The following is a 13,506-nucleotide window of genomic DNA, read 5'->3' as shown; positions in this document are numbered from 1 at the left end:
CAATGCCCTTTCGTGAAAGAGTCACTGCGCCACCCAGTGACCCATCCGTGTAAATACACCTTCATCTCTGCCTTTTTATGATAAAATCCAGATACAGAATGAATGAATAATGAGGAGAACCGCGGTGATTTCACGCATAAACTGGTCTGTCAGTGACGAGTTTCAGGTAATTCTAAACAGCAAAAGGCTCATTCATTAGAGGCCGATGCAGGACAGTGTGTGGCAGAAGATAGTTTCCTATACACTGTCCCTTAAAAACACTATCAGTGTCGCTGCAGCGTGGGTTAACAGAGTGTATCTCTCGAAATATCGTCCGATGAAATACTTCCCAGGCAGGCAAACCACAAGCTAGATAGAGAACACATACAGAACAGGTGTGCAAACCATGGGGTGAAACCAAGAGAATGAGGTGTATTTCACATAAGCACATCATCGATTGCAAATTTCCGAATTATGACTAATGTTGTGGGATAATTTGAGATGACCAATACTGTCGTTAACTACAGACAATATAAAACTCACGAGGCAGGTATCTCTGTGTGAGGAGGTCAAAATGAACATTCCCACCGGCTCATTTCCAAAACTGGATAGACACGTGATCCTGACTCCCAGTACGATCTGTTCTATATCTAAACATTGAATGTCCCCATTCATAAAGTTGCAAAATGTGTTCCCTCGCCAGAAACTTTCAGATATTAATCCTGCAACTACTAAGGTTCCCAGGCCATTGGCTCTCAACTCTTCGATTTGTCATCATACCTTACAGTGACTTGCTTTTGGTTGAAATGAACAAGAATTCATTCAATACATAAATTACATTTAAAATATGAGCATATATGTTTTATAATGGTCGGCTTATGATGAAAGTGAGGAGGTGTGGGATAGAGGGAAAGTTGGCCGATTGGATAGGTAACTGGCTGTCTGATCGAAGACAGAGGGTGGTGGTGGATGGAAAATTTTCGGATTGGAGGCAGGTTGCTAGCGGAGTGCCACAGGGATCAGTGCTTGGTCCTCTGCTCTTTGTGATTTTTATTAATGACTTAGAGCAGGGGGCTGAAGGGTGGATCAGTAAATTTGCTGATGACACCAAGATTGGTGGAGTAGTGGATGAGGTGGAGGGCTGCAAAGAGATATAGATAGGATGCAAAGCTGGGCTGAAAAATGGCAAATGGCGTTTAACCCTGATAAATGTGAGGTGATTCATTTTGGTAGGTCTAATTTAAATGTGGATTACAGGGTCAAAGGCCTTTCCATCCACCTCCATCTCACCATGTTCTTCCACAGGTTGTAGATGATATGAGCATCTCCTGGGTATTCTGGTCTGGTCCTTTGTATTTTCCGACATTCCTGAATCTGAGATCTTTTCATTCTAATGTCCTGGAGTTCAGCCCTGAGATTTGAATTGCTGACCTGTCATATCAACTTCAGAGAGAGAAGGATGAACGGCCAGCATGCGAGTTCAGAAGACCTTCTCTGAATGGTTCCAGTTGAAAATTAAAGTTTCTTTCTGCTCGAATCTCTATTACTCATCATGTCTGCCGCCCCACGCAGCCAAGGGCCGACCCTCCCTCTCTCTTTTACTATTACCTTCAGTGGTCTGACTCCCCATCTCAATGTACTTTCCCCAAGATCGGGAGGTCTCACGTTGGTCAGGGCGACCGTTTCTTTTCTAACGCATGCTCTACTGACTTTGGGATTGAGTGATTAGATAATGTAGAGGGAGATTTGTATTGCATCACACCTATACCATACCTGTCCTATAATGTGACACCAGATTGTAGAGAGAGGTTTTAATTCTATCTGTGCTTAACCTTTGGACTTAATAACACGCTTTGCTGATAACCAGTAAACACACACACACACACTACACACACATACATTTTAGTTGTTATGAGTCTTTGCTGGTTGGGGCGATGAAAAGATTCTATTCACAACAAATTATTAATACAACTTTATGAAAGATGGAAGTATTCATATAAGAACAAACAACAAAGAACAATACAGCACAGGAACAGGCCCTTCGGCCCTCCAAGCCCGCGCCGCTCCCTGGTCCAAACTAGACCATTCTTTTGTATCCCTCCATTCAGGTGGCTATCCGGATAAGTCTTCAACGCTCCCAGTGTGTCCGCCTCCACCACCTTGCCCGGCAGCGCATTCCAGGCCCCCACCACCCTCTGTGTAAAATACGGCCTTCTGATATCCGTGTTAAACCTCCCCCCCCCCCCCGCCCCCCGCCCTCACCTTGAACCTATGACCCCTCGTGAACGTCACCACCGACCTGGGAAAAAGCTTCCCACCGTTCACCCTATCTATGCCTTTCATAATTTTATACACCTCTATTAGGTCACCCCTCATCCTCCGTCTTTCCAGTGAGAACAACCCCAGTTTACCCAATCTCTCCTCATAACTAAGCCTTTCCATACCAGGCAACATCCTGGTAAACCTCCTCTGTACTCTCTCTCAAGCCTCCACTTCCTTCTGGTAGTGTGGCGACCAGAACTGGACACAGTATTCCAAATGCGGCCGAACCAACGTTCTATACATCTGCAACATCAGACCCCAACTTTTATACTCTATGCCCCGTCCTTTAAAGGCAAGCATGCCATATGCCTTATTCACTACCTTCTCCACCTGTGACATCACCTTCAAGGATCTGTGGACTTGCACAACCAGGTCCCTCTGCGTATCTACACCCTTTATGGTTCTGCCATTTATCGTATAGCTCCCCCCTACTTTAGTTCTACCAAAATGCGTCACTTCGCATTTATCTGGATTGAACTCCATCTGCCATTTCTTTGCCCAAATTTCCAGCCTATCTATATCCTTCTGTAGCCTCTGACAATGTTTCTCACTATCTGCAAGTCCAGCCATTTTCGTGTCGTCCGCAAACTTACTGATCACCCCAGTTACACCTTCTTCTAGATCGTTTATATAAATCACAAACAGCAGAGGTCCCAATACAGAGCCCTATATGAATAAAAGAAACACGCATTATGACACTGAATACCAGCAACCTGAAACCATTAATCGCAGACGTTATGCAAATAAGCAACAGTTCCAAATGGGAGAAGAAAGGATAAGAAGAGAGCAGTAATAATAAACCAGCATTAATAATCATTCTATAAAATATCATGTCGCAATATTTGCATAGAAGGGAAGAGGCTTTCGACTGGATTCCACTGGATGGCGCTCCAGGACTTTAGATGTGGCCAAAAATATCCGATAGCATCAGTTTATTGGTACCACAGGTGACAGTTGGGATTGCAGGAAATATCGTTGCCTGGAGGCAACACTTCATACGACAGAGCATTTAAAGGAGGAGCTTGCATCCAAATTGCAGGCTTTATGATAAAGGAGATTTAGACAGTGAACCTTCTTGTATTCATTCGTGTATTCAAAGTTCAAAGGATTTGATCAAACATGAGTTCATTCTTATTGTCAAGTCCGTGTGTGTGTGTGTCTGTGTGTGTGGAGAGAGGGTGGATGGTAAATCATCAGCTCGTTACACCAGCTGACACTCCAAGGAGTTCATCTTCAGATGCAGACGTTTGTTCAGCTATTAATTAAACTCAGATGTGGAGATGCCGGTGTTGGACTGGGGTAAGCACCGTAAGAAGTCTCACAACACCAGGTTAAAGTCCAACAGGTTTATTTGCTACCAAATAAACCTGTTGGACTTCAACCTGGTTTTGTGAGACTTCTTAAATTGATTAAACTCAGGACAGAGCTAGCTACTGTATTAGTTATTTTTATTTTATACCTTGGTGCTTTGGCTTCAGTCATAATTGAATCAGAAAACATAATTATTTTTTATGCAAGAACATACTTCAATGTTGGCTATCTTACCCAGCATTCACAGTGAATCAGAAGATGATCTATCCTTACAACAGACTTTGCGCATGCGTACTGTAGATCTAAAGTGCATGCGCAGTGGATGTTGCTGCCGCAGCAGCAGCAGCAAGGGGGTTGTATCGGCTCCGGGTTTCCAGGGAAACGGCTTATTCTGGAGGGTAATGGAGGCGGCGGGGTGGGTGGAGAGGCTTCATAAGCACCCAGAGGAGACAGGAGAACCCGAATAATAACTGCACAGTGCCGCGTTCCTCCCATTCGAGGCCGCGACCGCAGATGCCGAGTTGGAGGCCCCGAATTGACGGAGGCCATCTTTCTCGGGGCGATGGGCAATAGTGCGCATGCGCGGTGCTCCCTGCCAGCAGGAGGAGAGAATGTTGTGAATGTCTCTCCTGGACTGAGAGGGATGGACTTTGGAAACTCCTTTTACAGGGAGTTTGAAGGGGAGGATTTACACACAGATAACTCAACCCAAGAGAAATGTTTCTCACTTAATTTCTATTCTTGACTGACAGTGATGATCTTTTTTTACAGGAAATTTGATGACAAAATTTGAAGGGAAACTCAAACCAGACATCAGATCAAAACCTGCCAGAGTCACTCCATTCATCAGAACCTGATTGTAAGTGTGTCTGTAGAAAAAGATTCAAACATTAAATTGAGGGGGGGTAGTTATAGAACCGATGTCAGGGGTAGGTTCTTTACCCAGAGGGTGGTGAGGGATTGGAATGCCCTGCCAGCATCAGTAGTAAATGCGCCTAGTTTGGGGGCGTTTAAGAGATCCGTAGATAGGTTCATGGACGAAAAGAAATTGGTTTAGGTTGGAGGGTCACAGTTTTTTTTTAACTGGTCGGTGCAACATCGTGGGCCGAAGGGCCTGTTCTGCGCTGTAATGTTCTATGTTCTATCTGTGTGACTGGAAATAGGGAACGATAATGTCATGGAAGGATTTGCAAAAAAAGATGCAATGTTTTAAATTGAGTTGTTTAACCAGGAGCCTGTGTGGGTCAGTGTTTTAAAGTTTCTTTATTAGTGTCACAAGTAGGCTTAGCCGACATTAACACTGCAAGTTGCTGTAAAATTCCCCTAGTTGCCACACTCCGGCACTTGTTCGGGTCAATGCAACTAACCAGTAAGCCTTTCTGACTGTGGGAGGAAACCCATGCAGACATGGGGAGAACGTGCAGACTCCACACACACAGTCACCCAAGCCATGAATTGAACCCACTGTGAGGCAGCAGTGCTAACCACTGCAGCCCCATGGTGAGGACATGGTGATGGGTGAGTGTGTGGGACTTGATGCAGAGGACAGGGGTTTATATACACCAAAGTTTTTCATGGGTTAAATGAGGGACGCTGACAGTCAAGTCTAAAGAAAATAAAGGAATGAATGAAAGTTCTAGAAACCTCAGCTGAGACAGGGATTTAGCGAAACTCAAGTTGGTAATGAATAGATGAGGCTGTCCTGTCAAGTCAAGACGGAATGCATGAAATTTTCAGAAACAATACTAATATTCTGATGCAGCGAATGGTAATGACCTGAAACTCTATGTTCTAAAAAACTCAATCAAATTTGTGAGACATGATTTTCCACTCACAAAGCCATGCTGTCCCTAATCAGTCCTTGCATCTCTAAATGCCTGTAGATCCTGTCTCTCAAAATACCTTCGAGCAACTTAGCCACTACAGATGTGAGGCTCACCCACTGGCCTGTAGTTCCCAGGCTTTTCCCTGCAGCCCTTCTTAAACAAAGGCACAACATTTGCCACCCTCCAATCTTCAGGCACCTCACCTGTGACTATCGATGATTCAAATATCTCTGCTAGGGGACCCACAATTTCCACCCTAGCATCCCATAATGTCCTGGGATACACTTCATCAGGTCCCAGGGATTTATCTCCCTTGATGCACTTTACGACTTCCAGCACCTCCTTCTCTGGTTACATGTGCACTCCTCAAGACATATAGAACATAGAACATAGAAAGCCACAGCACAAACAGGCCCTTCGGCCCACAAGTTGCGCCGATCACATCCCCACCTCTAGGCCTATCTATAGCCCTCAATCCCATTAAATCCCATGTACTCATCCAGAAGTCTCTTAAAAGACCCCAACGAGTTTGCCTCCACCACCACCGACGTCAGCCGATTCCACTCACCCACCACCCTCTGAGTGAAAAACTTACCCCTGACATCTCCTCGGTACCTACCCCCCAGCACCTTAAACCTGTGTCCTCTCGTAGCAACCATTTCAGCCCTTGGAAATAGCCTCTGAGAGTCTACCCTATCCAGACCTCTCAACATCTTGTAAACCTCTATCAGGTCACCTCTCATCCTTCGTCTCTCCAGGGAGAAGAGACCAAGCTCCCTCAACCTATCCTCATAAGGCATGCCTCCCAATCCAGGCAACATCCTTGTAAATCTCCTCTGCACCCTTTCAATGGCTTCAACATCTTTCCTGTAATGAGGTGACCAGAACTATTCATTTCCCCAAGTTCCCTAACATCCATGCTTTTCTCAACAACGGATTTCTCAAAGGATTGTGAATGAAGCCCAGTCCATTGCGCAAACCTGCCTCCCATCCATTGACTCTGTGTACACATCCGGCTGCCTCGGAAAAGCAGCCAGCATAATCAACCCGCACACCCCGGACATTCACACTTCCACCTTTTTCCATTGGGGAAATGAAACAGAAGTCTGAGCTCACATACCAACCAACTCAAGAACAGCTTCTTCTCTGTTGCCGTCAGACTTTTGAATGGACCTACCTCGCACTAAGTTGATCTTTCTGTCCACCTGAGCTATGACTATAACACTACATCCTGCACCCTCTCCTTTCCTTCTCTATGAACTGTATGCTTTGTCTTGATAGTGTGCAAGAAACAATTCTTTTCACTGTATACTAGTACATATGACAATAATAAATCAAATCAAGTGCATCCTTGGATCTTGTGGGAGTTTGGGGAACTTGGGGATGAAATTGCAGACGGCCTTGCAGAGGTATTTGCTTCATCCCTTTCCACTGGCAAAGTTCTGAAGACTAGAGTGTGGCTAATGTTGTTCCATTGTTTAAGAAGGGCAGCAAAGAGAAGCCTGGTAATTACAGGCCGATGAGCCTGACAACAGTGGCGGGTAAGTTACTGGAGAGGATTCTGGCCAACCTTTGGATAATCAAGATCCGGTTAGGGATAGTTGTCAGAGATCCTGGGTACCAGCAACTTTAGGCATTCTTAGTCGACTTGAGTACAAACAGCACTGGACACCACGCACAATCCAATGTGGGGCCTTTAATGACTTGTGCACAAGGAGAAACCCTGTGCAGCTGTCCCGCAAGTGGTTCTGATGTTACAGAAAAATAACTTGGCAGTAATAGTCAATTACAGCAAATCAGAAACCAGGAATGTTTCTAATCCTTCATTGACGGACATATTTGCCAATTATACACTGGAGAGAGAGAGGGAGAGAGAGAGAGAGGAAATGCAGTATGTGAAGAGTAGTGTATACGCATTCAATGAAAAATTGACTTCTGCTAATCTTTTATTTGCATAGCATATCCCCACATCTCGCCTTTGGTATTTGTTATGGAGAAATCTGGTCTTGCTCACCCTCTGGTGAAGGCCGAAAAGCAGAATGTTCTGGGGCCTACGTAGGTGAAGATTAGCCTGTTCATGCTGAAATAGCAGACACTGACTCCTTTGAAGGTCTGCAAGCCGATAAACATTTTCACTCGCTGTTAAAGAGAAGGCAGGAAACTTTAATCTGAGCATTTCCACATAGTCAGCACTGCTTCGTGCATGTGTTAGAGTGGGCCAAGGCTGAGGCAGCTGTCGTATATATATTTATAGAGAGAGAATAGACTAGCATTTCGAGTCTGGATGACCCTTTGTCAGAGCTCTGATGAAGGGTCATCCAGACTTTAAATGTTGGCTCTATTCTCTCTCCACAGATGCTGTCAGACCTGCTGACATTTTCCAGCACTTTCTGTTTTTGTTTCAGATTCCAGCATCCGCAATATTTTGCTTTTATATGTATTTATATATCCAAATGTGCTGTGTTAACAAAATGGACAGTTACTAACCGAAATATAAAGCATCATGTGATTTAGCTGACTTGACCATATTCCTATAGTTATTCAGTCATTAAAGACACAGTCATGGAGCATTAAACTTGCCGCGCAGGGCCCCTTGTATCAACACACAGGCAGCTGCTTTGTGAGACTGCGAGCAGCACAGACAAGTCAGAGATAAGAGTGTCCTGAGAAGAGAGATTCATTGTGAAGGCTCAGGAACGGTTGATAAGATGTAGGAATTCTATGATTCTAATGAACATTCTTTCCTCTCTCGTTCCCCAAAAGCTGTAAATCTCCATCCCACACACTCTCCCTCCATTCTCACTCTGCTGTATCTAATATTCACCCTCCCAATTCTCCTGAAGGTGCTGATTGAGGCAGATTGACAGATCCATGCTCACTGCTTCCTGTCCACCACACACAAATCATAAGAAACAGGAGCTGCAGTTGGCCATTCAGCCCATCGAACTGCCTCAACCATTCATTGAGAATTGGCTGATCGACCGCAGCATCATTTCCCACGCTATCCCCCAGATAGAGAGAGAATAGAGCCAATGTTTCGAGTCTGGAGAGAGGAAAGAATGTTCCATAGAAACTAGAATTGTGTGTTCTGAATTTCTATCCTACACTGACACTGATGACCTCTGTAAACTTGTTTTACAGGATACTGAAAGAGGAATCACAGGCCGAAATCTCAAACATCACATCTAGATCTGACAGAGTCATATTCCTTGGGAGCTGAATATCATCGGCCTTTGAATCTAGAAGGAGAAACAATTGTCCAGTCTGTTGAAAAGAGTTCAAATATCAGTGTGACTGGAAAAGCACCAACACACTGCCACACTCGAGTGAGAGTGTTCCAGTGCACTGACTGAAGAGCTTTAACCAGTTACACAGCCTGAATAAATATCACAACATTCACAGCGGGGAGAGACGGTACCCGTGTTCTGTGTGTGGGCAAGGCTTCAACTGATTGTCCACCCAAGAAAGAGGCAAGGACACCTGCACCATGGAGAAACCATGGAAATGTGGGGACTGTGGGAAGAGATACAGATCCCCATCAGAGCTGGAAGCTCATCGGCGCAGTCACACTGGGGAGAGACCATTCACCTGCTCTCAGTGTGGGAAGGGATTCACTCGGTTATTCCAGCTGCAGATACACCAGAGAGTTCACACAGGGGAGAGGCCCTTCACCTGCTCTCAGTGTGGGAAGGGATTCACTCAGTCATGCACCCTGCAGACACACCAGCGAGTTCACACTGGGGAGAGGCCCTTCACCTGCTCTCAGTGTGGGAAGGGTTTCAGTCGGTTATCCAATCTTCAGACTCACCGACGACTTCACGCTGGTGAGAGGCCGTTCACCTGCTCTCAGTGTGGGAAGGGTTTCAGTCAGTTATGTCACCTGCAGACGCACCAGCGAGTTCACACAGGGGAGAGACCATTCACCTGCTCTCAGTGTGGGAAGGGGTTCAGTCGGTTATCCAACCTTCAGACACACCAGCGACTTCACTCTGGTGAGAGGCCATTCACCTGCTCTCAGTGTGAGAAGGGATTCAGTCATTCATCCAATCTGCGCACACACCAGCGAGTTCACACTGGGATGAGGCCATTCACCTGCTCTCAGTGTGGGAAGGGATTCACTCGGTCATCCAACCTGCGGGCACATAAGCGCGTTCACACTGGAGAGAGACCGTTCACCTGCTCTCAGTGTGGGAAGAGGTTCACTTGGTCATCCGTCCTGCTGAGACACCAGCGAGTTCACACTGGGGAGAGGCCATTCACCTGCTCTCAGTGTGGGACGGGATTCACAGTTTCATCCCAGCTGCTGAGACACCAACAAGTTCACGAGTGATGACAGGGGTTGGATTCTGCTGTTATTGTTTCTGCTCTCAGTTACATCCAGGACTGCATTTTGTTCATTCTCACAGTTGGTCAATGGGGAGGGTCGGAGGGTTTCTTTCTGCTGGACTGGCCAGTCTCACAACTTTGTCTCCAGTGGGCTGATGCTCTTTGAGTCTTGTTGCGAATACCTGGTTTCAGATTTCACACGGATCACAGAGTGACAGGGTGTGAGGAAGTTCAGAGATATTTAGTCAGCATTTCTGTTTGAAACCTCCCAATGCCCATCTAATTTCCTTTGTAATTGTTTATTGTCTCCACTTCCTCCACCCTCGTAGGCAGCGAGTTCCAGGTCAGATCCAGATCCAGAATGGGCGGCACGGTAGCACAGTGGTTAGCACTGCTGCTTCACAGCCCCAGGGACCTGGATTTGATTCCTGGCTTGGGTCACTGTCTGTGCGGAGTTTGCACATTCTCCTCGTGTCTGCGTGGGTTTCCTCTGGGTGCTTCGGTTTCCTCCCACAGTCCAAAGATGTGCAGGTTAGGTTGATTGGCCATGCTAAAATTGCCCCTTAGTGTCCTGGGATGGGTAGATTAGAGGGATTAGCGGGTAAAATATGTAGGGATATGGGGGTAGGGCCTGGGTGGAATTGTGGTCGGTGCAGACTCGATGGGCCGAATGGCCTCTTTCTGTACTGTATGGTTTCTATGATTTCTATGATCATTACCATTCGCTGCACCAAAATATTCTCCCTCACATCCCCCCTGCATCTCTGACCCAAAACCTTAAATCTGCACCCCCTCATCCTTGTCCCATCAGCTAATGGGAACAGCTTTTCTTTATCCACCTTATCTAAATCTGTCAGAATCTTGTCCACCTCTATCAAATCTCCCCTCAACCTCCTTTGCTCCAAGGGGAACAACCCCAGCCTGACATCAACAATAAAGAACAAACTAACAGAATATGTTACTGTCTGAAATCAAATGGGAATGTTTAATTTCTGTTTTAAAGATGTTGTGAATATATTGTCCTGGACAATAAAGGAATTGGAATAACTCACCTTGGGTGTGGGTGAATGGAATATATCAATCTGATATCCACCTACAGTCTCGTGAAAGACTGGAACGTGTAGCTGGAACTCCCTCCCTAACAGCACTGTGGGTGTACTTACACCTCAGGCATTGTAACAGTTCAGGAAGGCAGTGTTGGGGTTGACCATGGCCGAGGCAGCTACATACAGCCACATATTCTGTTATAATTGAAGGACTGCAGATTGAATGTGAGGCATTATGGGACTGGACTATCTTGACCACATTCCTGTGACTGCTCAGTTTCTGCAATCACGGACCATTAAAGCTGCTTAGCAGGGCCCCAACAGAGGACCTGGTGAGAATATTTACTCAGAATGAGTTAGAATTAAACTTATTCCAGCAACAGCCGGTGTTCTGTGGCTGAGATACCGAAATCTGTAAAAATGGGGCCTGACAAATCTACAAAGTGATAAGCAGTTGGTTAAGAAGCTAAGAAGTGTTCGCAGGCATTGTTTAAATTATTTTATCATAAATTTGTGATGAGAACTGTGAGGAACTTGTGATCCAATAGTCAGCGAAGTGATGGAATACTCCAAGTAGCACTGGACTGAAAAGCAGACATCAGAGTAGATACTAATGGTTATAATCTTACCCAAGCATGGCCAGTGAAAAATCAGAACTCGAGTGCGGACCGGTCTCTTACCTGCCATTTGGAAACTAAGAACAAGAAATTTATTGATAAAGTGATTAGGGAATAGAGCCAACGTTTCAAGTCTGGATAATACTTCATCACAGCTCATATGAAGGGTCATCCAGTCTTGAAACATTGGCTCTATTCTCTCTCCACAGGTGCTGTCAGATCTGCTGAGATTTCCCAGCATTTTGTGTTTTTGTTTCAGCGTCTGCAGTATTTAACTTTTATGATAAAATGATTAGTTCTGATTGGAATTCCCACAACCCTCCTGCAAAACAGTGGGAGTGGTGGCAAAAGGACTAAAATGATCAGAATGATAAAGTCTGGGTTCTGATTCTCCGAGCCCATGTAGAATAAACAAAATGAGTGAACCAGTTTATAAAGAACAGAAGTTACCCATCCCTAACAAAAACTGATCATATTAAAATAATTAGGTTGAGGAAAATAACAAAAAATTAATAGATGAAGCTTAAAATTAAGTTTGTTTGGTTGATAGAGAAGTTTTTTAAACTTGTACAAAGTGACGTAATTGTGTGCCAAGTTTTTCTCGCTCACTCCCCACCCCTTTAGGTTCTGTAGAAAAGTTAACCCTTTCAGCAGACATTTGATTTGTTTTTAAATCACCCAGAAACTCATCTGTCTATTTTAGTTTATAATTGAGGATTTATGGGATCCAGTTAAATGTGGAAATTTACGCATAGCCTGGAGGAATTTGGAATAACTGAGAATTTTATCGTGTTGTCACCTCAACCCCAGGTAAAGAACAAAGATTTTTCCGGTGGTAACTTGTTTGCGATTTTGCCTATGAATCAGGTCTTGGAAGTTGGCTAAAAAAGGTTAGAATGAAGGATCTTGTATCTTATTCAAGGAGTTGTGAGCTTGTAGTGCTCTGTCGCTTTAAGAAGCTATAGCTGAGAGAGAGAGAGAGAATGCTGACGATTCATTGTTTGAAATTTACGAGCTGTGAGAACCTGCATGTTTCATTTGTTTTATGTGGATGTTTGTAGATGCGTTTTATCATTGTTTTGGGCTACATTTGTTAAGGTTTATCTTTCTGGGAAATTAACCTTATCTTGAGTCTTTAATTAAAGGCATTTCTGGAAGTTTAAAAGCAGAACCACAAGAACGCTTAAGAAATTCATTCTGGTTATTGTTGTTGTAAAGCACATGCTAAGTTTCTCTGCTTGTGTATGGATGATATTTATGGATTGAATGCTTCAAGCTTTGAGGCTTTCTGTCTGTGATTTAAATCAAACAGATTTTAAATAAGTAAGTGTGATTAATAAAGCTTTTTTTCATAAGTTATGAACCTGGAACCAGATTTACTGGCCAGAGATATGATTCCAGGATCTTTTACGAAACATGCAGGAATTTCAATCCTTTCTATGATTTCTATGATTCTATGAGATACAATTCACACGTGAGAATGAGAATTTTAATTTGTAATGGTTATTTAAAATTTGGGACATGTGAAATGATTCTGACCAATCCTGTGTTGGATTGATCTTGAGTTAAACTTCCTGTCGGATCCAACGATTTATTCCTGACGCAATTAACACAATGAAAAGGAAAATTCTGGAATTGGATACTGAAGGAAAGAGTTTAAAAGGAGAAATTATGAAATAGAAATGATTCCCAGACCATGTGGTCATTAGATTAAAACAAAGAAAGGGCGCTGACATCCATGGTGGCACAGTGACAGTGACGGCATGGTGGCACAGTTTTTAGCACTGCTGCCTCACAGCGCCAGGGACCCGGGTTCGATTCCCGGCTTGGGTCACTGTCTGTGTGGAGTTTGCATATTCTCCCCGTGTCTGCTTGGGTTTCCTTCGGCTGCTCTGGTTTCCTCTCTCAGTCTGAAAGACGTGCTGGTTAGGGTGCATTGACCTGAACAGGCACCGGAGTGTGGCAATTGGGGGAATTTCACAGTAGCTTCATTGCAGTGTTAATGCAAGCCTTACTTGTGACAGATAAATAAACTTTAAAAAAAACTAATTTTGAGCAATTTTAATCCACCCTTTTTCA

The 13,506-nt window shown here is 44.4% G+C and overlaps 1 protein-coding gene across 1 annotated transcript; it reads left to right on the top strand.

Annotated features, from left to right (window-relative positions):
- The first annotated feature begins 3,927 nt into the window (after nucleotides 1-3,927).
- On the top strand, nucleotides 3,928-10,814 carry LOC144484241 (uncharacterized). The gene is made up of 3 exons (XM_078202774.1): nucleotides 3,928-4,010; nucleotides 4,384-4,471; nucleotides 8,580-10,814. Exon 3 carries the CDS (start codon nucleotides 8,926-8,928, stop codon nucleotides 9,766-9,768), a length of 843 nt encoding a protein of 280 aa, XP_078058900.1. The 5' UTR covers nucleotides 3,928-4,010; nucleotides 4,384-4,471; nucleotides 8,580-8,925; the 3' UTR covers nucleotides 9,769-10,814.
- Nucleotides 10,815-13,506: the final 2,692 nt, after the last annotated feature.

This window comes from Mustelus asterias, unplaced genomic scaffold (genome assembly GCF_964213995.1).
Source record: "Mustelus asterias unplaced genomic scaffold, sMusAst1.hap1.1 HAP1_SCAFFOLD_96, whole genome shotgun sequence".
Classification (NCBI taxonomy): Eukaryota; Metazoa; Chordata; class Chondrichthyes; order Carcharhiniformes; family Triakidae; genus Mustelus; species Mustelus asterias.
This window is presented reverse-complemented; position numbering and strand designations above follow the sequence as displayed.